We start from the raw sequence: 25,858 nt of genomic DNA, 5'->3' as shown, positions 1-25,858 counted from the left end.
CCATCCCCACACCCCATCCCATCCCATCCCCACACCCCATCCCATCCCATCCCATCCCATCCCCACACCCCATCCCATCCCACCCCATCCCCACACCCCATCCCACCCCATCCCATCCCCGCACCCCATCCCATCCCCGCACCCCATCCCATCCCATCTCATCCCATCCCATCCCCGCACCCCATCCCATCCAATCCCCGCACCCCATCCCATCCCATCTCATCCCATCCCATCCCCACACCCCATCCCATCCCATCCCCACACCCCATCCATCCCATCCCATCCCCGCACCCCATCCCATCCCATCTCATCCCATCCCATCCCCACACCCCATCCCACCCCCCTATCCCACCCTATCCCACCCCTCCCGCCCCGTCCCGCCGGTCCCTCCCGCCGTCCCGGCTGTCCCCGCGCTCTCTCCATGGCGGAAGCGGGCGGGGCCGGGGCTGTGGCGGAGCCGGAGGCCCGAGAGGCCGCGGGACGGGCGGGGACGGTGAGTGCGGAGGGTCCGGGCGAGCACCGACCCTCTTCTTCCTCCTCTTCCTCCTCCGGCCCCTCCGGGACCCGGGGACGGGGCGATCCGGGGGGTGCGCGGGGAGCGAACCGAGAGGACTGGGGTGATATAAGGGGGTGTTTGGGGGTCCTTCGGCAGGGAGGGGAGGTTTGGGGTGCTTGGGGGGCTGTGGGAGGCGATGAAGGGATTTGGGGGGTGTAGGAACGGGGTGGGGGTGAGCAGGGGGATGTGTGTGTTGGGATCCTGTTGTAGGGACGGATGTTGGATTTGGGGCTCCTTGGAGGGAGGGAAGGGCCCTGGGGGTGAGCTGCGGTGATGGGAGGGGATGTCTGGGGGGTCCTCTGGCAGGGAGGGGAGGTTTGGGGTGCTTGGGGGGGTCTGGAAGGCGGTGAGGCGAGTTAGAGGCGAGTTAGGGGATGTAGGGACGGGGTGGGAGTGAGCAGGGGGATGTGTGTGTTGGTGTTGGGATCCCGTGGTATGGATGTAGGGTTTGGGGGTTCCTTGGGGTGCACGAGGGGGTGTGGGAGGCCATGAGGGGATTTGGGGTGTTGGAAGGTGTGGGGATGGGGTAGGGGATGGGCAGGGGGATGTGGGGATAGGGTGGGGGTGAGTGGGGGTGTATGTGTTGGGATCATGTTGTATGGATGGATGTTGGAATTGGAGGTTCCTTGGAGTGCTTGAGGGGGTGTGTGGGAAGGGAAGGGCCCTGGGGGTGAGCTGGGAGGACTGGGGTGAGCAGGGCTGATGTGAGGGGGTGTTTTGGGGGTCCTCTGGCAGGGAGGTGAGGTTTGGGGAGTTTGGGGTGCTGTGGGAGGCAATGAGGGGAGTTTGGGTCTTGGGGGTTGTTGTGGTGAGGAGGGGGATGTGTGTGTTGGGATTGGAATCTTTTGGTGTGGATGTTGGAGTTGCGGGTTCCTTGGGGTGCCTGAGGAGTAGAGGAGGAGGATTTGGGACTCTGAGTGGGGTTTTGGTTGAGCTGGGGATGGCTTGAGGTGAGCTGGGATAACATGAGGGTTTGGGACTTGTGGGATGGGAGTAGGATTTGGGGGTGTCTGGGGTGCTTGAGGAGTGTATGGGGGGACTTGTCAGTCCTGATTGAGGGGGTGTACATGTGTGTTTGCTTTCAGGGTGTCTGGTTTTATTGAAGAGTGTGGGAAAGGGGTTCTTTTGGGAATTTTTGGATGCTTAACGTGGGGGAGAAGAGGTGGGAGTAGTGTGAGTGGAGCAGGATGGATGTGGGAAGGGTCCTTAGTTGTATGGACTGGTGAGGGTACAGGGATGAGCTGGTGGGATGAGCTGGTGGGCTTTGGGAGGCTTCAGCTGGGTGAGGTGGGTGTATTTTTGGGAACAGGTAAAGTATATAGTGTTCCTGACAGATTAAGGTGAGGCAAAGCTTCAGAGCCTCCCAGAGTTGTTATGGTGTGATTTGGAGGCCTGTCCATTGGGGCAGTGGGATTGATGGAATGCTGGGGTTTGAGGTTTGTGTAACATGCTTCATTCCTGATAATTCACAGGAGTTTGTGTAGACAGGAGATTTGTGATGGTAAAGGTTTTCTACATGCTTCCCTTTGGGGATAAGGATAAAGCCTGTAGGATTTATAGGAGCCTGTAAGCTCTGGATATGCACAAATCCTGTTTTAAAATTTGAGATAACGTGCTTTCAGACTGCTTTAATTCACTGCTCAGTCTGGAGAGTGGCTTTTGTTGCTGTAGGTCTGGGATGTAGCTGGTCAGCACTGCTGGGGGCGTGGAGGGGGAGAAGTTGGGGTGGACCACATGGATACAGCTCCTGAAATCTTAGGAGATGAGGATTTAACAGTGGTTTGGATTTGCTTGTTTATATACGTGAGAAGAGGGTAAAATCCACCTTGTGATCCCACAGAGGTGTAGTAACTCTCCCTCATGAACCACATGCCAGTTGTTTTCTTTTCTTTGGACTGAAACCAGCCCTTGAGCTGCAGCTCTGGTAAAGGTTTTGTGTTTGATTGAGTCAACCTGAATCTCTCTCGTAGTCCAGCATCCCACCTGTAGCTGTCCATGACTCCCTCTGGAGATTGCCTGCCTGAGGAAAGATGCTTTAGTGCAGTAGTTATGGTCATGTGTGAAGCTGTCACATGTCCAAAAAACTTCACAGGCTGCTTCAGGACCATGGTAACATCCACTAAAGCTTTCTGCTCTTCATTCAGGAGGAAGGTCAGGACTGGAAAAAATAGTTGGATGTTGTTGTGTTTGAAGCTTGGATGCAGAAAGAAGGGAAATGTGGCTCTGAACAGGGAGGGAAGTCAAATACTTGAGAGAAATCCTGGTAGCAAGACATGTCTTGTTAGTGTTGTGCCATTCTTGGAAGGAAACTTTCTGCTTTTGATGGTTAGATAGAATAATTTCTGAAAGAGCTGTATTTTAACATCATTCCCCTCATGAACTATGCACTGGTTTCCATTTGCTCTCAGAGCCTTTTGAGTAGATTGTTTCCGAAGTACAGGCAATCCAGCAGGAGTTTGTAGAGCATGTGGGGAGGTGTGAGCCTGGTGAGTTGGGTCTAATCTCCTTACCCGGAGGAGTTGTGTAACAGTGTAGTAAAGTGCAAGGGGTCTGATTAAGGCTGCCTTGATAATCCCCAAGCAGACACTGGAGAGAGTTGTCTGCTGCTTAGGAAGTGAAGGAGGAATTGTGCTTCAGGTAACCTAGACACCTGCTATGGAAATACACCACAGAATTGTTTGTTCTAACAGTGGTAAATGTGTGCTGTTTGAGTCCTGCACTAAACAGTTTTATTTTAAAGTGTTGTTGGGTGTACAGATGGTTTAAATAGTGAAAAATCAACTTGCTTTGCTTTGGTCAGAAATTACAACTTGTTCTAAACAAGTGGTAAAAATACAATTGGTCAAAATACATCTCAGTGTTCTGGCTGCTTTGTGCCAGTAAAATCTCAGTGGTCTGATGTTAGTGTGATGTTATTAATTGTGAGTACAGCAGGATTTGATATCTGCCCAGTCCAGAGACACGAGTACCTTGCCCACGTTCAGGACCCAAGGTCAAAGACCTGCCACGTACAGGTGGTTGCAGATCTTTGTGCTCCTGACCCTGAGCAAACAGAAGGAGCCTGGAGGAGGAAAGGGCAGTAGATGTGGAACAGGAGCAGCATCCAGTCACTGGGTTACAGGCACACCTTGACCAGTTTGTGACAGTTTGTCACGGGTGACGTGGCAAAAGTGGCTTGCAAGTAGTTAAAACTCCCGGGGAGGGGACATTGGTAACTGTCACAAACTCAGAGCACTCTGTGCAAGGAACAAGAGGCTTGTGACAAAGGAAAAGGAGAACTCAAAGCCTCCTTGGTGGGTGCTTTGTCCCAGGAAGGAGTGTGGATTCATTTCTGCAGTGAAGTCTGGCAGTTCATTTGGAATTGGCCTGGTGGGGACCTGCAGCAGATCTTCCCCAGGAGATCAGAGGATCCCTCTGATGGGCAGCTGATACTCAGGGACAGCCTCGTGCCCTGCACCAGGGAGGTTTGTGTGTCTTGGGAAGCTGTACCACTCCATATGTGCAGGTGGTGATGTTTGCCTCAGTGCTGAATAAATATATATATATATATTTAATTTTAAACTCTTGCTGTAAGTGACACAGGGAGCTGAATAATTTCGTAGGCCAGATAGGTTTCAGAAAATGTATTTGATTTTTCTAAGCTTGGTGCTTTTTAGTTTTCCTGACCATCTTTTGCCTGTTCTGGAGTTATTTTGGAGTTAAACTTCATCAGTGCTACCAGCTTTTCACCATTAAACTGTGCTGTTCTGAGCAACTCTGCTTAAAAGCTGACTGTGTTAAAGTTAATATTTCTGAGTTAGCAGGTGTATTTTTTGGTTTTATTTCACTTGTATGTTAATTTTCTGCACTGTTTCTTTAATGACTGCTACCACAGCACGTTAAAAGAACAATGTGATGTTTCAAGCTGACCTATAACAATCTTGATTATTGTTGAAATTCTTTTTGCTGGGTGTTGACATGAGGTTTTTGTGAGCTGGGTTTGATTTTACTCAACTGGAGAAGAACTGTGAGAGGGCACAGTGGAAAAAGAATAGCATCTGATTCTTCGATTTCCATTTTAAAAGTTCAAAATAACACTTTTCAAGAGATGTCTGGTCTTCTGTGGTTTTAATTTGCTTTTCTAAGGGAACAAGTTATGTGCCATTGTGCTTTCTGATAATTGTAGTTGCTTTAACCTGCTGGCAAATTGCTGCCACCTTGGACAGAGGGATTGTTCCCACAAATTGTGTGGAAATGATTCTTCTGGAGCAGAAATGAGATCTTCTTAGTGCTGCTTGTGGTAGGAACTCAACCTTTATTAGAAATCAGAGTTTCTTTTGCCTGAACTAGAAGAGTTTTTTGCTCCCTGGACTTCTTAGACACGAAAAACATGTTTTGATGAGACACATTTCAAAGATACTTTGAGCATCCTAATGAATTGTGTGATACAGGGCTGGTTAAAACAGTCCTTCTCTGTCTAAAGTTTGAGTTCACAGGGTGATTTTGTTTCTTTCTTTTTACTCCCTAATGCTTTATTTATGTAGTTTGCCTGAAGCCAAGTAAATGCCTTTATTTTTCCTCTTTTTTTTTTTCCTTTTTCTTCCTTGACTTGTTTCTGATAATCCCTTAAAATCCACTGATTTAGAGCTGCTCTTTTATTGGGCTAAATTAAAAAAATTATGATTGGGACATGATAAATATTTTGCATATCATTTCATAGTGTCTTTGAATGTGTGTAGAAATTAATACATTCATTAATAAGAAAATAAATTGTTTTCCCTTAAGCAAAATACTTTCTAGGATATGTTTACCCACTGCAGGGGAGTTTTTATAGTAAATATGCATGTAAATATAGGTTATTAATTAGGTTTTTTTTTAATGTTCATTATGGTTCTCTTTCAGATATTATGTGAGCTGCTGTGTTAGTCCTCTGGATCCTCATGGTATGTCTGAAGGACAGATCTCTGCATGTTCTGAATGTACCAGGTAAATCCCAGTAATAACTTTCCATGGGAGTTTGTGACCAGGAAGACAAGAGAGGGCAGCTTTTATTCTGTATTTAGCCCTAGGTGAGTCTAAAAAGAGCCTGACAGGCTGTAGCCTAAAATTTATTCTTGGCTTTGTGTGTTACAGTAGAAAATGAGGGAACTGCAACATTCCTGCAGCTGTTTGCAATTCCAGAGCTGCAGCAGGCCCATAAATAAGAACTTTGCTCAGCATTTCTGCTGCTTAAATAGAGCAAAGCAGGGAAAATAGGGATGTTTTCCAGGTAGATAATTCCCCTGTCAAATCCCCTGCCTCACCTTTTAGTCTGAGAGAGGCAAAAAATGGGCACAGTTTGGTTGCCTTTCCCCAGCAGAGGTGGTGCAAGAGGTGCTGTTCAGTCTCAGTGCTGAATAAACTTTTTCCTGGCTGCAATTTTGGCTTGGAAACTCTCTCACCCCCCTGAACCCAACGTGCTGTTCCATTTTCAGGTTGTCCTCATGAATACTCCAGTGGAGAATGTCCCTGATCTTCTTTGCCTGCGTGGTGAGGGTGAGGGATGGGCTTCCCCTCTCGGCCTCCACGGATTTTCATTTCAACCAGGACTTTCTGGAATGCAGGAAGAGATTAAAGGCCTTATCCTCAGCCCTGGCACGGTACCCAAGCCGAGGCACAGCAAAGGGACGTAACCTGAGCATCCAGTAAGTCCCTGCTTGGTTTATTTTTTTGGGGGCTTTTCTTTTTGAAATAATTATCCTTGGGAATTAGTAGAATTTTGGGTATGGTCTGTAGGGCCTGAGTCCAGTCTGAAATCCCACTGTGCCTCTCTGGCTTGTCAGCTCCAGGTATTTTGAAACCTTATTTCTCAGCACACAGCTCCTGCTCAATTTGGTGAGCATATGCTCACTAAATATATATATATATAATGAAAATATATAAATATATATTATATTCATTATATATATATTCATTATATGTATTACATATATATATTTTTATATTTTATATATATTTATATATTTTCATACATATATATTAATATGTAAATGTTATATATCCATACTAATGTATTTATATGATTTTATATATATATTATTTCTATATACTTCTATATATTTTATATACATTATATATACTTCTATTTACTTCTATATATTTTATATATACTTATATATATTTTTGTATATTTTATATATATTTTATATATATTTTATATATATTTTATATATATTTTATATATATTTTATATATATTTTATATATATTTTATATATATTTTATATATATTTTATATATACTTTATATATACTTTATATATTTTTGTATATTTTATATATATTTTTGTATATTTTATATATATTTGATATATATTTGATATATATTTGATATATATTTGATATATATTTGATATATATTTTATATATATATTATATATATTATATATATTTTATATATACTTTATATATTTTTGTATATTTTATATATATTTTTGTATATTTTATATATGTTTTATATATATTATATATTTTATATATATTTTATATGTACTTTATATTTTTTAATATATTTTATATATTTTACAAATATTACTTAAAATTTATATATTTTAAATATAATTTATATATACAGAAATTTATATGTTATATATTATATTTATATAAATGGTTTATAAATATATATAAAAATAGATTATTTATTTTATTATATATTAACACATTATATTTATACACCTACATATTTCCACATATGCATTCACACCTACATATTTCCACATACATATTTACATTGTATTTACACACATTTATACTTTTATATGTGTTTTTTGTATATTTTATATATATTTTATATATTTTACAAATATTACTTAAAACTTCTATATTTTAAATATAATTTATATATATACAGAAATTTATATGTTATATATTATATTTATATAAATGGTTTTTAAATATATATATAAAAATAGATTATTTATTTTATTATATATTAACTCATTATATTTATACACCTACATATTTCCACATATGCATTCACACATACATATTTCCACAGACATATTTACATTGTATTTGCACACATTTATACTTTTATATGTGTTTTTGTATATTTTATATATATTTTATATATTTTACAAATATTACTTAAAATTTATATATTTTATATATATTTTATATATAATTTATATATCTACAGAAATTTATATGTTATATATTATATTTATATAAATGGTTTTTAAATATATATATAAAAATAGATTATTTATTTTATTATATATTAACACATTATATTTATACACCTACATATTTCCACATATGCATTCACACATACATATTTCCACAGACATATTTACATTGTATTTGCACACATTTATACTTTTATATGTGTTTTTTGTATATTTTATATATATTTTATATATTTTACAAATATTACTTAAAATTTATATATTTTAAATATAATTTATATATATACAGAAATGTATATTTTATAAATTATATTTATATAAATGGTTTATAAATATATATAAAAATAGATTATTTATTTTATATACTAACACTTTATATTTATACACCTACATATTTCCACATATGCATTCACACATACATATTTCCACAGACATATTTACATTGTATTTACACACATTTATACTTCTATATGTGTTTTTTGTATATTTTATATATATTTTATATATTTTACAAATATTACTTAAAACTTCTATATTTTAAATATAATTTATATATATACAGAAATTTATGTTATATATTATATTTATATAAATGGTTTTTAAATATATATAAAAATAGATTATTTATTTTATATACTAACACTTTATATTTATACACCTACATATTTACACATATGCATTCACACATACATATTTCCACAGACATATTTACATTGTATTTACACACATTTATACTTTTATATGTGTTTTGCTTGTTTTCATTTGTTGTAGCAGAGCTTTCTGCTCAATGGGCAGTGCTTGTTACTGTTACCACTTGGAGTATCATGGATTTCTACTTCTTTAAGATGGCATCCTATTGCCTTGGAATGACTAAGTTTAGGAGAAGGAATTTATTAAAGAAATTAAGAAGAAAGAGATTAAGAAAATTATTTTAAGCTCATTTAAGAAATGAGTTTTAGCTTGTGGTTGCATCTCTGGTGAGCAAATGTGAGAAAACTTGAAGTGACCCTGAGCTAAATCTAAGCATCCATTTTTGGGGGAGTGGCTGGAGAAAAAAAGATCCATGAATTTGCTCTGAAGCAGTTGGAAAAGCAGAGATTTGCATGGAATTCCTGGTCAGTCCAAGCAAAATTGTGCCTTTTGATGGCAACAAGTCCTGCTGCTTTTGATCTCCTGTCCCTGCAGAAGCTGCTCTGCTCTGGCTTTGGGATGAGAGGGGTGCAAAGAGATCCGTGGCAAAAGGGCCAGAAATTACTGGCAACTTGGAAAAGGTGGTTTTAGGCAGGACTGGTGTTGATCCTCAGCTGGGAATAGCAGGAATTTGGGGAACCTACCCGGTGTAACTGGGCTGTCAGAGCCAATCCAAACCCTAAAGCCCAAGTATGTGATAGAACAAATAAAAATGGGGTAAAATAGGAACCACGGGAATGAAATGAAGTTGGGATGAAATGTGTGGATAATAGGAGAGAGAAAAGCCAGAGGAAAAAATGTTTCAGCTTCAAACCTGGGGTGTTTGACTGAATTCCTGCTGACAAAGGGCTGAGCTGGAAGAGAAGATCTCCCTGAGAAGGTTCCTGGAAGGAATTGGGCCCATCTCCAAGTGGAAAGTTCAACGTAAATTTGGGAATCTTGGACATAAATAGGGAATCTTGGACATAAATGTGGGAATCTTGGCCATAAATGTGGGAATCTTGGACATAAATGTGGGAATCTTGGACAGAAATGTGGGAATCTTGGCCATAAATGTGGGAATCTTGGACATAAATGTGGGAATCTTGGACAGAAATGTGGGAATCTTGGACATAAATGTGGGAATCTTGGACAGAAATGTGGGAATCTTGGACATAAATGTGGGAATCTTGGACAGAAATGTGGGAGTCTTGGACATAAGTGTGGGAATCTTGGACATAAATATGGGAAACTGCAACATAAATGTGGGAATCTTAGACATAAATATGGGAATCTTGACATAAATATGGGAAACTTCGACATAAATGTGGGAATCTTGGGCATAAATGTGGGAATCTTGGGCATAAATATGGGAAACTTTGACATAAATATGGGAAACTTTGATATAAATATGGGAAAGTTCAGTATAAATGTGGGAATCTTCGACATAAATGTGGGAATCTTGGACATAAATATGGGAAAGTTTGACATAAATATGGGAAAGTTTGACATAAATATGGGAATCTCTGACATAAATTTGGGAAAGTTCAGTATAAATATGGGAAACTTTGACATAAATTTGGGAAACTTTGACATAAATTTGGGAAACTTTGACATAAATTTGGGAAACTTTGACATAAATTTGGGAAACTTCAACACAAATGTCAGAAACTTCAACACAAATATGGGAATCTTTGACATAAATATCGGAAACTTCAACATAAATATGTGAAACTTCAGTATAAATATGGGAAAGTTCAACATAAATATGGGAAACTCCAGCGTAAATATGGGAATCTTTGACATAAATATGAGAATCTTTGACATAAATATGGGAAACTTCTACACAAATATGGAAATCTTTGACATAAATACAGGAAACTCCAACATAAATATGGGAAACTTCAACACAAATGTGGGAATCTTTGAGGTAAATGTGGGAATCTTTGTGGTAAATGTGGGAATCTTTGAGGTAAATGTGGGAATCTTTGAGGTAAATGTGGGAATCTTCAACATAAATGTGGGAATCTTCAACATAAATGTGGGAATCTTGACATAAATATGGGAAACTTCAACACAAATATGGGAATCTTTCACGGGGAGCAAGGAATGCATGTGCTTACTGGGAACAAGCTTCCTTGGTTTTACTTTTTTTTTTTTTTAAATTTGGAGACCCGCTGAATTTTCTTTCAAAGTTGGTTTTCTGGCCACCTTGTTCCTTATTAATGTGATTTAAAGCCAGCCTGGGAGAAAATGTCCTCGATTTGGACTGATGTACCAATTTAATCAACTCTGTGTCGTGCTATTCAGTGTGCTCAGGTGTCCTGGGCCAGTTAAGAATAAATAATTGTCTGAGAATAGGTAAATAAATCTCCAGGGGCTGCAGGGCTGTGACAACAACAAAAAAAATAATAGATTTTTTTTCAGTCTCCTCCTTCAGCTCCGTCTGTGCGTTTTGTGTTGATGGAAAGCACAGTTTAATCCTCGTCTTCGGCAGCACTTTTACCTTTTGATGTTGATATTACTCTTTTATTTCTTTGCTTCTGTCCCAGCTTCCTCTCCTCTGGGGATGTTGCCTGCATGGCAATCTGCTCCAGCAGCTACTCCACCATCATGGCCTTCTGCTTCCTGGAGGAGCTTCGCTGGGAATTCTCTGCTTCCTACGACACAACCAGCATCAACTTGGCTTCCAGGCCTTATGCTTTCATTGAATTTGGTTGGTAACTTCGGCCTCTAAAACTGTAAAAATTCTCTTGTCTTGCTACTTTTATCAGGTTAAATAAGTTTCCAGGCCAAAGCCTGGTTGTGCAAGTGAACCTGGGTGTGCCTTTGCCTCTGTGTGTGTGTTTTGAAACCTTGTTTCTCAGCACCCCAAAGCTCCTGCTCAGTTTAGTGAACATAGATATTTATAGACTTCTAGATAAATACATATTTATATATGGTACACTTATAGATAATATTTCATATATTATATTTATATAAATGCTCTACACAAATATATATAATCATTTTATTACAAAAATTACAAATATATATAATTATTATTATTACAAATATATATAATAATTATTACAAATATATAACAACTATTATAAACATATATAATAATTATTACAAATATATAATTATTATTACAAATATAATAATTAATACAAATATATAATAATTATTACAAACATATATAATAATTAATACAAATATATAATTATTATTATAAATATATAATTATTATTATGAATATATAATAATTATTACGAATATATAATAATTATTACGAATATATAAATATGATTACAAATATATAAATATTATTACAAATATATAATAATTATTACAAATATATAAAAATATTATTATTACAAAATAAATAATTATTTATTTTATGATATATCAACACAGTCACTTTGTGTTTGTGCACGTACATATTTACATGATATTTCCACGTATTTATGTTTTTAGATGTGTTTTGCTCGTTTTCAGTTGTTGTAGCCAAGCTTTCTGCTCAGTGGGCAGTGCTTGTTGCTGTCAGCAGTTGGATTATCATGGAATTCTGCTTCTTTAAAAGGGCATCCTGGTGCCTTGGAATTACTGAGTTTAGGAGGAGAAATTTATTCAAGAAATTAAGAAGGAAGAAATGAAGACATTTATTTAAACTCATTTAAGGAATGAGTTTTAGCTTGTGATTGCAAGGAAGGAGGAAGATCTTAATGCCTTAAACTACTGGATTATTGGGTGTGTAGTGACAGAGAGTTCATCTGTTATGGACAAAATCCTGTGGTGATTAATGAACAAGCAGAGAAGAACAAGAAATTGATATCTCAGACACTTTAACATAATTAAAAAATCTGATGAGTGGAGACAGATGAGAACAGGAAAAAAGGGAGACAGAGCAGATTATTGGGAGACAGAATAGATTATTGTGGGCAGCTTTATTTCTGGCCTGACTTACAGTCTCATAAAGCTTCAGAGTCAAGCCCAGTGTTTCTTTTTTAACCTGATATAAATTGTTTTCTTGCCAAGCAGGAGCTGCTCTGCTGAACCTCACACCCAATTCCCTGGCAGTGAGAAGCTGCCGTGGGAGAGGATGAAATCCTGCAGTGGGTTTGCACCCTTCTGTCCACATTTCAGTCATTTTTTTTTAAGCTCATGCTTAAAAGCTTGAGAAATCCCCAAGGAAAGCTTATTAAACAGCCTTCTGGGATTTTGGGGGCATTCCCTGCAGGGCACTTTACAGCCATGGTGTGATTTTAGACTGAGAGCCACATTATTCCTTTTTCTTTTTTAACTTGAGTAGGAATTGGGGAATTTCTACCTTCTTTTAATTGCAGGAGGGTCTTTTTTTTAAAGAAAAAACACACTTTTTTCCCCATTTTTACTGTTATACTTTGTTATTGAGTTTACCTAATATTGTGATAACTGATTTATTTATTTAATCATCCTCTTCCCTGTGTTTGGACCTAAGAAGCACTTGATGCCTGAGATCTTAGCCTTTTGTCTGGTAGTTATAGATATTATTATTATAATTATCATTATTTTAATTATTAATATTACCTATAATTATATATATATAGAATAATGTAGATACTCTTGCCTTCTCAACAGGCTGACATGGTAAAATGCAGGATTTTCCCCTGCTTGTGGCACTGTGTATTCCAGCACAACAGAACTAGAGCTTAAGCTATGTTTTAGAATAGAAAGAATATGTAATTAATTAATAAATACATAGATATAAATTAATAAATACATAGATATAAATGGTATATAAATACTAGATTTTTATATAGAATATTTAAACAAATGTGTAAATAAATACATAATTATAATATATAATTATAAATAATGCATAATTATAAATAATATAAATAAAATAATATAAACAAATACATAAATATAAACACTGTATAATAATACATGTAAATAATATAGAATATATAAATAATATAGAATATATACAAGCTATAACAGTAGCTTAAGCACAACATGCTACAGGTATTACAGATATATAATTTCCATACAAATACATATAATTATTTTATCAAAAAAATTACAAATATATATAATTATTTTTATTGCAAATATATATAATTATTATTACAAATATATAACTATGATTACAAATATATAACTATTATTACAAATATATAACTATTATTACAAATATATATAATAATAATTATTACAAATATATATGAGCTGTGGGCAACCTGTGCAATATTTGATATGGATTTTACTTACAGGATAAATGTTTCTGCATTTTATTCCCCTAAGCATTTGAAATAGGTTGAATTTGCCCACATCTTTCCAGAATTAAATAGGAAATAGCCCTACCTGCAGTGAGTACTTGGAGGAATTCCCTACCTGGGCTCAGCACAATTCCTGTCAAACCAGCAGCCACACTTGTGGGAAGGGATTTGCTTGTGACTGGTGTTAAATTGAAAGAGTGAGAGATGAAGGAGAGTGATCTGTGCATGGATCTGTGGCTTGGACATTGATGGAATCACTGTGGAATTGCCTCTGCTGGTCAGAGCTGCTTCATGACTCAGATATAGATTGAATTAATTTACCTCTGTGCTGGGCAAATCCTTGTCATGGTTAAAGCCCAGGAATTGCTTCTCGTGGTAGCTCACGGGTGGTTTAAGATACGAGTTGACATCCACCCTGGGAGGTGAGGACTTGTTTGCAGTCCACTGGCAGGATGTGGAGATTAAAATGTCCAGAAGGCTGAAAGAGGACAGGTTTAGACTGGATATTAGGAAGGAATCCTTGGCTGTGAGGGTGGGGAGGCCCTGGCCCAGGTTGCCCAGAGAAGCTGTGGCTGCCCCATCCCTGGAAGTGTCCAAGGCCAGGTTGGAGCAACCTGGGCTAGTGGAAGGTCTTTTCTGGAACAAGATGGTCTTTAATGGCCTTTCATTTTGGGATTCTGTGATGTACAGTACCTAGAAGAAGTATTTTTTGTCCCTAACCAGCAGTGGAATTTTATACCTGAAACTAATAAGAAATGAAGAAATTAAAACCAATTTAAAAAGACTGCCGTGATATCATTAAGAATTTCCCTAATTAAGGTTTAATAATGTAAAGGGTTAATGATTAAGCAGTTAACTTTTGCAGAGCTGACTGAAGCAGGTTCCTCTGTTGTTCCAGACAACATCATTCAGAAGGTGAAATTCCATTTCAACAGTACCCGTGGCTCTCGAGCCAAGGCCAACTGGGAGAAGGTGGAGGAGGAGCTGAAATTCCAGCCCCCAGTTCAGCTGCAACTGGAGGACACGGAGCTGCTGAATGGGATGACCAATGGTGGGCACTCAGGAGTTCATGTGGAGGTTGGTAAGTCACTGCTACACAAGGTGACAGCAGATATCCCAACCCTCACTCTGCAAATGGCACACAACAGGTTCCTTTTGTGTTGAGAAATACATATTTTTAGCTTGTGTGTGAAGCAAAAAAAGACTTTTCTGTCATAGGAAACAACATTTGGAATTTACATTACGGCAGGTAAAGGTAATTAGTGCCTTTAAGGACCTGTGGTGGTGTCTTTTTTCAGCCTTAGATCAGCTTCTCTGTATGGAAAATTGTTTCTAACTGGACTTGGTATTTGCCACGTTAAATTCTCGTGCTTTTAAAGTCCGTGTTTGTTCAAATTTCTATGGCAAGAGGAGCTCAAATGAATTCATTGCTTGTGCAAACTCATAATAAAAGATACATAATTGTAGTCTGAATGAGTTTCTTCAGTCTCAAGGCAAGAAAAGCTGAGGAGAATATGAGCTGAGGGTAAAACTCTTGTTCCCAGACTGCCTTGAGTTGTTCTCCCCTCTTTGCTTTCCCCTTTGACCTTGTTCTTTAAAATTTAGTGCATTTGCCTAAAATTCTGAAAGAGGATTTGTGTGTCTGTAGGAACAACACGTGGAGCCTTGACAAGAGACTTTTCTGTAACAAAACCTGACATTTTACCTGCTGTTGTTTAGGTTGGAGAAAACCCTTAAGATCATTGAGTCCAACAGGAAACCAAACACTGCCAAGCCCACCACTAAACCCTTCCCTGTTTTAATCCTATTAACATGGTGGTTTAGATGCAGCTGGAGTGCCATGAGCTTGTATTTCCTCCTTTTTTTTTTTTTTTGTAGTTCTTGGCTTATGAAACACTAATAAAATTAAGTTCCACTTGCTCAATCTTATTGTTTGTGATGGATGAGCTGGAATCTAATTTGACACAGGTATTTTAAATTAAAATATAGCAGGGCAGTGGCCAGGAAGAATTAAAAATAGAATTGAAAAGCCTGTATTTGCCAGTCAGGTTTGTGAGTGCTCCTCAGAGCTGTCCTTGAAGGTTAAATCTTTTTATGATGTGACAGGGTGTAGAAATTCTTTGCACTGTTTTTTTTCCTTTTGAACAGCTTCAGTGCCAGTAAATATTTGCAATCCAGTCTGTGCCCACAGATCAGAAATACATTTCCAGTTCCCCCATATCCCTAATTGCTTTCCATCTGGCTTTTTATTTCTGGCTCTCCTCTCTGCTCTAACCCAAATACTCTCACAGATTGTTCTGCTTTTATTTTAAGGATGGTGTTTGTGTTCATCTGTTTCCCTCCTCTGGAGTCGGCTTTCCTGGCTTATGTCTCTCCCCTCTCATCATTCCCTACCAGCTGAATCCCTACTTTGCTGCTCTATGTTTAACTGTGTGCATGGTGTTTGTTCCCAAACTGATGTTATTTATGTGATGGCCCTGCTGTTCTTGAAGGGCTGTGGTTGCAGGTGAGCAGGATTTCACTGTGTCTGCATTCCCTAGTGCAGATGGATCAATCCATGGATTCCCTAGTGCAGATACATCAATCCATGGATTCCCTAGTGCACATGGATCAATCCATGCATTCCCTAGTGCACATGGATCAATCCATGGATTCCCTAGTGCACATGGATCAATCCATGGATTCCCTAGTGCAGATACATCAATCCATGGATTCCCTAGTGCACATGGATCAATCCATGGATTCCCTAGTGCACATGGATCAATCCATGGATTCCCTAGTGCACATGGATCAATCCGTGGATTCCCTAGTGCACATGGATCAATCCATGGATTCCCTAGTGCACATGGATCAATCCATGGATTCCCTAGTGCACATGGATCACTCCATGGATTCCCTAGTGCACATGGATCAATCCATGGATTCCCTAGTGCACATGGATCAATCCATGGATTCCCTAGTGCACTTGGATCAATCCATGCATTCCCTAGTGCACATGGATCAATCCATGGATTCCCTAGTGCAGATACATCAATCCATGGATTCCCTAGTGCACATGGATCAATCCATGGATTCCCTAGTGCACATGGATCAATCCATGGATTCCCTAGTGCACATGGATCAATCCATGGATTCCCTAGTGCAGATACATCAGTCCATGGATTCCCTAGTGCACATGGATCAATCCATGGATTCCCTAGTGCAGATAGATCACTCCATGGATTCCCTAGTGCACATGGATCAATCCATGGATTCCCTAGTGCACATGGATCAATCCATGGATTCCCTAGTGCACTTGGATCAATCCATGGATTCCCTAGTGCACGTGGATCAATCCATGGATTCCCTAGTGCACATGGATCAATCCATGGATTCCCTAGTGCACATGGATCAATCCATGGATTCCCTAGTGCACATGGATCAATCCATGGATTCCCTAGTGCAGATACATCAATCCATGGATTCCCTAGTGCACATGGATCAATCCGTGGATTCCCTAGTGCACATGGATCAATCCATGGATTCCCTAGTGCACATGGATCAATCCATGGATTCCCTAGTGCACATGGATCAATCCATGGATTCCCTAGTGTAGATGGATCAATCCATGGATTCCATAGTGCAGATACATCAATCCATGGATTCCCTAGTGCACATGGATCAATCCATGGATTCTCTAGTGCAGATGGATCAGTCCATGGATGATCAGAACATCCCTCTCCTCACATGGCTGTAACTGGCTCCTGGATTCTTTGAAGCCATGTGAGCTCATCCCTGACCCTTCAATTTAGTGTGAAAGGGGATGGAAAAGTCAGGGCAGTTTTGTCCTTGTTAGTATTTATGGGAAAAAGAGCTTTTTCTTCTCTTTTATTTCCATTCTTCTGTTGGTTCCTTGCTGTGTTCACTAAACCCATCCCAACTCTTGCTAGAAAAGCCCTTACACTGATCCACACCTACCCAAGCCCAGCTGCTGCTGCAGGGCCTCACCTTGTGCCATGGGATGGGCACAGCTGATGGTGCCCTGGAGGACACAGGGACAGCAGAAATGTGAAGCCTGAGTAGCTTTCTGTGAAGAGGGAAGAGTTTTCTCATCAGAACTGGCTCTGGGAAGCAGAACAACTTGTGCAATTTGGCCAGTAAACGTGCTGGGAAATTAATGCAGCTGCTCTTGATGAATGTTCCTAATGTTTTGTAGGCACACAGAGAGTCCTTCCGAGTCCTTTTTAAGGTGTTTTTTGAAGCTGTCTCGCATCTCTTGTCTTTTGTGTGCTTGTATTTCATTCTAAACTGTTTGAGTCTGATTCCATTTCTCACTCCTGATGCTCCTTATCCAGAGCTTTGAGTGAGTGACTCACTGCCAGCCCCTTGTGCTGTGCCTTGAGGAGGCAGCACAGAGTGTTGGTGTTCAATGGGCAGAGGCCTCTGCTCACAAAATCTTTTATGGGCAGAGCTTTCAATGTCTTCCTTGTGCGAGGGTGTTTTCACAGAGCTGTTCTGTGCATGTTCAGACCTGCAGGTGCATTTTGCCTGGGTGCTCCATAACCCACAGTTCCCAAACATTTCTGTGTGGATTTGGTACTCTGGAATGCACAACTTTTGCACTTGAAGAGTCAAATCAGTTTGAAACCCAGTTAAAAATTTATCTGTTCTTGTGCAAAACTGTGCTGTCTTGGACTAAGTGCTTGTACTCTCCTGTTCCCTTATTTAATTTAATAAGCCATTCTAATATGAAATTCTCTTTAAATTATGATTGAATGCACACAGGGAAGTGTGATAATTTTTCCCTGAGCAGGACCAATCTCCCTTTTCTGTGCAATTTCAGTTTGTGAATTAAACCTCAGAATTTAATGGCAGAAATAAAGCTCCCCGATTTCAAGATCTGTTCTCACAGAATCCAAACTCTGAACCCTGGATATTTTAATCTCCCCTGCATCTGTGACAGCAATTCTTTTTATCCTCCTGGACTAAGGAAACTGTAACTTTTATATAATATTCTGTGCTGCAGAAGGAATATATGGAGACCTGCATTGTTCTTCCCTGGGGTCTGGGAACTCCTGACACGTGTAGTTTGCAGGATCCTGTTCAATGAATGACATCTGTGCTTGACAATTCTAATTTGTTTGAGAGACATTTTGTCCCTCTGAAGTAAATCTTAGAACCTGAGGAAAAGAAAGAGTCTTTATTTGGAAATTTCTGTGTGAGAGAGAGAGCTGTAACATGATTTAATTGATTAAAAATAGCAGGAAACTGAATTGTGGGATCAGTGAGTGAACAAAGATGCTGCCACAGCTTCTGCTCAGGGCACTATTTGGGCCTTAAATGTCACTGTCTGCAAAAAAAAAAAGCCAAATTGCCTTTGATGACAGAGTTACACCACTCTGACTATAATATACAGCAATGCTCCATAAAGTACACGTATCAAATGGAATTAGTGCAGTTGCTTTGGAGCTGAAATTGTGGATGTGTGAGTGTGTGCCAGACAAATTAATTACAGAGACCCTTACAAAAGATGCTTTACATCCCTCCATTAATTTGACACCAAATGTTTTTTACATCCCTCTCTCAAAATCTCTTGAAGGAGAAGACACTGAAATGAAGCCAGAGTTTATTTCTAAGAGCCAGGGGCTGGATACACCTGGACAGGAGGCAGAAGATCCTGAGAGCTGGGGAGGTTTCTTGAGGGCTGGTTCATTCCCTCCCGTGTCTTGTGGTGCAGGAGAGGATTTGAATTTGGTATCTGAGCTACAAACTCCCATTTTTTTTTATTAAGCTGGCAGTGTCCTACTTGTGGTGACCCAAAGGCAGGGATGAAGTGTGGGGGAGTATCCAGGTGTGGAATCTCTTGTTGGGCAAGCGAGGGAGAACCGTAGGTGGGCTTTGGGACAGCCCTGGATTAGAGGCAGCAGATTCCCAAGTTAAACACACACTTATAATAATTGCTTTGACCTTAATTAGGTGTTTCATCAATGAGATTATCCTGAAGAAATGGTGTTAGGGAGTGTGGGTGTTAAGCAGTAGTGGAGAAGGTGAGAAAGGAAGGAGGCAGATAATTCCCTACCTGTGAAATGTGGGCAGCCTGAGCCCTCAGAAAGAAATCCATAATTACTGGTTAAGGAAGAGATGAATTGCTGTCTTGCTGTTATGGGTGTCAGGAATCCAAGCCCTTTCCCAGACCTTTGGCTGCTGAAGGGCTTTTCTACTGACCTGTGAGGAGTGCTAAACATGCTAATCTGCTGTAATAAACACTTGAAAAATATCTCTGTGCACCATAATGCAAGACACTGATGCCAAATGGGTCAAGAAAAATTCTGTTCTTGATCTGTTTAAAAAATACTCCAGAGCTCTTGCTGATTTCTGGGTGTCTGAAGAAGAGAGCAGTGTAATGCAACAGCAAAAAATGGTTGTTCTGTTCATATTTAGTCTCCTCTGCAGCAAACACGAAAGGTTTTGAAAATGTTTGGAACCCACAAAAGCGGATTTGGGTTGTTTTCTGTTAAAAGATTCAGAGTAGTAGTGCAAATTTTCACTGATGTCTGGTTTTCTTCTTTCTTTTTTTTCAGTCCCCACTTACAGAATGCAGCCTGTGACCCCCCTGGGGATCCTGTCCCTTGTCCTGAACATCATGTGTGGAGCTCTGAACCTCATCCGAGGAGTTCACCTGGCAGAATATTCATTTCAGGTACCTCTGATGGCACTGAATCCTGGGAATGAGCCAAAGGGAGACAATTCCTTGGGTAACCATGCTGAGGGTGGCTGTTCTGCTCCTTAGCAGAGCACACACCTTTCCACAATTAGTGTTTTGTTTCTCCAGGGAATGTACAACTTGTTACTCACCCGCTGGACCTGCTGTATTTTGTTGTATATCACAGCATTTTGCCTTTTATTCTGGTTAAAATTTGTAGAAATATTTTACTCTTGCCAGCCTGGCTGGCTATTTTTTTTTTCCCCTCTCTGTTCTTATATTTTAATTTTAGATCCTTCTCTGTAATTTTTTTTTTTTTAAACGAACATGAAAGTGCAAACAACATTTTAAAAGCAAAAGTGTCCTGGTTGTGTGCTGACACAGTTTTATTTAGCAGGAACTGTCACATAAGCCTCAGTTCTTGGTGTCTTGTTCAATGATATTGATCTTGGTGTTTAACACTGTTACAGTCAATCAGCATAAACTAAGATGGGAGGTACTTGACTATTTTTGTAGTGTTCTCAAATATCAAGCAGCACTTGCTAAAAACTGTGCCTGACGTAGTTGTTTGTCACTTCTTTTAATCCCAACAGGAGGACCATGAAGGAATTGGGAATGTGATAGCTTTTTTTGTACCTTTTCTAGCCTGTGTTTTTCAGGTATGTTCACTGTAAATAAGATTCTTTCTGATGATTTTGGTATTCTGATGCACAAGACAGAGTGATTTTCGGCTAAGCAGAGGTTTTTAATATCCTACCTGAATGATTCCAGTGGAATCACTGGAAATACAGTTAAATATGGCACAAATTTATGGCACAAAATTACAGCTAAAATGGCACATAAATACAGTTAAAGGCACAATTTGACCCTTGGCAAATTGCAGTTGAGTGGGATAAATAAATGCTCTCTCAAAGATGATTCTTTCCCAAAGGGATGAATGTCTTTCTGTCAGTGCTAAACTTAGTGATGGGCTTTTGTAGCCCACCTTGAAGGACTAAGCAAATCTTAGCAACATTATTGAAAATGTTTTAATTTGCATTGAAAATTACAGTTCATTCTGGTGGCAAATGCAGTGCTTGACTTCCTCAGACTTTTCTTTTCCCTAAGGGGGTTAGTTTTGCTGACTTCCTTATGCAGAAGTGTTTGAGGAAAATACAGCGTGCTCCAAATGGGTCTTTCTTGAAAAATTCCTTAAATTCTGAAAACAGTGCTGCACAACCTTTAACTTAAGGGCAATATGTTGTTGGAAAATCTTCAATTTTCAGCCTGTCATCACAGGAAGCTGCAGCAGTTGGGTTACTGGGAATAACATAATGCCTGCAGTGTGTTCATTCCCATGTGCTGTTGCATTTGAATGATGGTTTGAGGACCACTCTCTGCAGGTTTCTATTTATTTATGGTGTTTAAGACTTGCACAGGGGTTATTTATTGTATTATGATACAATTCAGTGTCTTTCAGCCTTCTCACACCTCTGCTCAGGGCAGAGCTTTGAGGTGAATATATTAGTTTAGATCTAAATTCTTGATGCAAGTGGCTTTTCACAAAGAAAGGCTCTGTCCTGCTTTTTTTCCCAGTCAGTACCTGGAGCCAGGGAAGCTCAATAAAGGAATGTTGCCTCTCATCCTTTTGATTTACAGCAGGCATCTTCCCAAAAATGCCTGTGCATAAATTACAGTGATCTCTGCCTGTGGCACCAGCACAGTTGGAAACTGTGACCTGAAGTGAGAAAGGCTGAGCTGCTCCTGCCTGAGTTAAAAAAAGGGACTCTTCTGTCAGCACTTGGAGCTTTTAGTTTGCTCCTAAAAGGGTTGTTGCTCTTCACATGTTCTCAGCAAGTGGGTTCCACCTGTCCCAAGCAGCAATTCCTGCTGTATCCCAGGGTTTATGTAGTTCAACTCTGACACTGCCTCTCTGCTCCTTTTGCAGTGTTACTTGTACCTCTTCTACACCTCTGGGAGGAAGGTGAAGACATTTGTGCTCCTTTTCTGTGTCTGTTTTTGCAACATCCACCTCTATGGATTAAGGAACCTCTGGCAGATCGCCTTCCACATGGGAGTGGCATCCCTTTCCTCCTACCAGATCCTGACAAGGCAACTCCTGGAGAAACAGCCTGACTGTGGTGTATGAAACAGCACTTGGGGTTTGCTGCTCTGTTTTTACAACTGGTTGGTTTTTCTTTTCGTATTCACCTGGCCAAAAACAGCTCGGGGTATTTTTAGAGACTTGTCACAATGGCTGTTGCAAGGAGGGTAGTTCCAGGCAACTTGAAATAAGTAGGATGCTGGAATCATGTCCAACACCCAGTGAGTGAGGAGTGTAGCTGGGTTTGATGTGGTGGCGGTGCACGGGACATCTTGCCAGGTGGCATCAACAGGTGGAGGTTCTTAACCATCCACAGGCTTTTACACCTTGACTTGCACCATCCACACAGCATTTTGCCATTTGTCTTTCTGCCTTTGGGACAGTTTGGCAGGTCAGTGTCTTGCCCTGCTTCTGAAAATGCCAAAACTGTGTGGCAAAATGAAGATCAAAGTGACGGGGAACGTTTTTGTCTCTGGAATTTGTGCAGGGTTGAGATTCTTGGTAAATGTTAGTAAAGGAGTTGTTTGCTGCAATTAGGTGAGTTCACAATCAGTGGGGAAAAATGGTCAGGGGGAGTTTCAGGGTGATTTGTCTGGGTTTTGAAGGGCAGGGAAAGACTGTGGCTCTTTTAAAAACCATAAAGGCTATAAATATCTCCTGGCTAAACTGCACATTGTAGTTAAGTGTGTGCTCAGTGGTTAATTGCAACAGTGCTTGGGCAGCATAAAATAAACCAAGTGAGTGATCTCTCAGCTCAAGTGGCCTTTGTTTCCTTGGTTAAGGTCACTTTTAGTACAAGGGCAATTCCATATTTGCTTGGTCTGTATGGATAATAAATCTTCCAAGCCTGCTTGTGCCAGGCCATTGACTCCTTCACCTTTTTAAAAGAAATTATGTGTGGCTGGTGAGTAAAAACCCATTTCCAGGAGTGGGAAGCAAGAGCAGGTTCTCTTCATTCTGTAGAACACCTTCAGTTAATGGTGTAGAGTTCTTACACTCAGATGAATTCCTGAGTGTGCACTTTGGAATATATAGGACTGCAGAGCTGGAACTCTTCACCTCTGCTGCACTGGCTGTGCTGGGATGTCACATATCCAGGTGCAGGGGGGCATTTTAGAACACAGAGGAATAATTTAGGGCTGTCTGTTAAAAAAAAAAAATGCACAGCATTTTGATGCAGCAGGGTCGTGGGGATTCAAATCGAGACGTAGAGAACTGTAGGTGTGTTATTGTGGGATTATGGTCCTGAAATTTCCTTTTATTTTTGTTCTTGAGAGTTTTTATTTGTTTTTTTTTCCTTTCTTTCTTTCTGGTCGCCCCGTTTCATTCACCAAAGATTTCTTTTCCTCTCACATAATCTCTACCTCTGGTTGCAAAGAGATTAATTAACGTGCAGCCGAGTTGTGGGTTTTTTTGCAGAAACACTTAAAAAAATTACTTTCTTGTGTCTCAGTGACTTTTCCTGAAATCTCAGGATGCAAACACGAGTAGCAGTGGAGGATCAGACCAGAGATTTGTGGTGCTGTACTTTGGAAGCACTCCTGGATGCAGCTGATTGCAACAACAGCAGGGATAGGCTGCCCATTACAGCCTGACCAGTTTCTAGGACATCAAGGGACTTAATTCCAGAGCTTTTCCCAGTAGGAAAATGTAGATATTTCTTTTTCATTGCACTTACTGTAACACTAACATCATAAAAGCCTGTAAATGTGAGGCTGGTAGGAATGATGGAGGGATAGAATACAGCTGGAGCTGTGTGCCATGAGGGAATTCCCTTGTGTTATAAGGGAATGGATTAAAGTTTTTTGTCTGTCATTATCCCAGTTCTCTTTGAGTGGAAAAGTGAAGCCAGAACTCAACCACTGTCCTGAAGACACCCAGGTGACCCCACAGATGTGAGGAGTTAGAATTTATATACTGCTATAATGCTGCTCAGTCCCAGTTTTCCTTGGAAAGATTCTTTTGGAGACCTCGTGGGAACTAAGCCACGAGTTTGGATCACAAGTTTAAAAAAAAAAAAAGAAAAGCTGAAAAAAATAACACCCCAAAAATCTGATACTGGAAATTTAACACTTAAAAGGATACTGGATCTGACTGTATTTTCTGGGAGCATAAACTGGGTGTCAACCCACTGGGTTATCATGGAGAATCATCCTGTGGGGAAAGGATGGAGGATTTTATACTACAGATGGACAAAACTTTGGGAAAAGGACTTTAGTGACATGACCCAACTCCCTGCTCCTGCCTTTTTAGCCTAAATCTGGCTAAATAATCCAAAAGAGCTTTCCTGTTCCTTGGCTAAAGCCAGGCTGCTCCAGCTTAAGGCACACAGAGCATTTACAGCTGGGGCACTCCTCATCCTTGGACTAAGCTGACTGGAAGAAGCTGTAACATTCCCAATGATTCCCAAGCATCCAGCTGTTTGCTGTGTCACAAAACAAATCCCTGTGCCAGGTGATGTGACTCACAGCTCTGCAGCAGTGGTACAACAAGGTGTGTGGATAATTTATGTAATTAACATAAAGTGGATAAAGGTTAAATTCAGCTTTCATTTGATTTTTTTTTCCTTAAAATGTTTCAGTAAAATCAAACCAAACCCGTTGGTTCAGTTCTGCCTTTGCCTAACCTGATATTTTTTTGCTTTGTGGATTAATTGGAGGATGTGACTGGATCTTTATAATCTTTAGATCTTTCCTACTCAGTGACCAAAGCTCTGCTTTGCTGTTAGTCTTAATCCCTTTGCAACCTTTTTTTTCCCCCCTCTGTAATATTTGTAAACCATATTAAGGAATCTCCATGGATTAGTCTGTGTGCACTAACACTGTGCACTTTGCAGCTTTGGATTGGGATTCCAAGGATGAGGCAGAGCTCTCGTAGTTGGCCCTATTTTTATTTTTAATGTTGGTATTTAGAGTGGCTCCCACATCCACGTGGTATTTATACAGTTAAACATCTTCTCCTGGTGGAGCAGCAAGAGGAATAGAATAGTTTACATGGATCTCAGTGCTTTAAGATTTAATAAAAAAGAATGACTTGCAGTTTGAGTACATGAGATCTGACTCACAACGTGGGATTATTCCTGTATTGAATCAAATCCCCAGGGAGAAATCCATCCCTTTTTGTTCCACTTTAAACTGTTTAATGTAGTTTGAATTGCATCTTCTTAATTCTGTCAGTTTGCAAGATAAGTCTGCTGGAAACTCTTTTCCTCTCCCAGCAGCTCAGCACAAGAAAATTGGCAAAGAATAAACTCCAATAATTTCCAGATTTTCAGTGCTTAGTCACTTTATGAAGCTGATAATTTTCTGTGTTTTTTTTTTTCCCCCTTTCTCCCAAAAACCTGTTGAGTTTGTAGAAGGTGGGCTGGTACCTTTTTAGACATTTTTGCACTGTATTAATAATTGAACCTGTGTAAATGTGTATAAAAAAATCATTTTGCATGTATATATGTACATATATCTAATAAATGGCTTTTTTTCTAA

General features: G+C 39.6%; 1 protein-coding gene and 1 long non-coding RNA gene across 7 annotated transcripts in view; one reads left to right on the top strand and one right to left on the bottom strand.

The window, feature by feature from the left end:
• Positions 1-25,858, bottom strand: part of LOC135404764 (uncharacterized) — a 204,261-nt gene that overhangs the window by 3,094 nt on the left and 175,309 nt on the right. Inside the window, exon 1 of one of the 2 annotated variants that reach the window (XR_010425720.1) lies at positions 525-873. The exons of the other annotated variant lie outside the window; for it this stretch is intronic. This is a non-coding gene — a long non-coding RNA (uncharacterized LOC135404764). Of the gene's footprint in view, positions 1-524; positions 874-25,858 lie in introns of those variants that run through there. 2 annotated transcript variants of the gene reach the window in all.
• Positions 401-25,858, top strand: SEC22C (SEC22 homolog C, vesicle trafficking protein). Of its 5 annotated transcripts, none has more exons than XM_064639494.1 (8): positions 401-493; positions 5,438-5,478; positions 6,010-6,219; positions 10,921-11,084; positions 14,510-14,692; positions 20,172-20,290; positions 20,887-20,952; positions 22,221-25,858. In XM_064639494.1, the coding sequence occupies exons 3-8, from the start codon at positions 6,038-6,040 to the stop codon at positions 22,419-22,421; spliced, it is 915 nt and encodes a 304-aa protein (XP_064495564.1). In that variant the 5' UTR covers positions 401-493; positions 5,438-5,478; positions 6,010-6,037; the 3' UTR covers positions 22,422-25,858. The 5 variants fall into 5 exon arrangements, with proteins under 5 accessions (XP_064495564.1, XP_064495556.1, XP_064495560.1 ...); XM_064639486.1 differs by having other exon boundaries at positions 5,438-5,521; XM_064639490.1 differs by having other exon boundaries at positions 5,438-5,604.

The sequence above is a fragment of the Pseudopipra pipra genome, chromosome 1 (genome assembly GCF_036250125.1).
Source record: "Pseudopipra pipra isolate bDixPip1 chromosome 1, bDixPip1.hap1, whole genome shotgun sequence".
NCBI classification, from domain to species: Eukaryota; Metazoa; Chordata; class Aves; order Passeriformes; family Pipridae; genus Pseudopipra; species Pseudopipra pipra.
The sequence above is the reverse complement of the archived record's forward strand: the minus strand, read 5'-3'. Positions and strand labels throughout refer to the sequence as shown.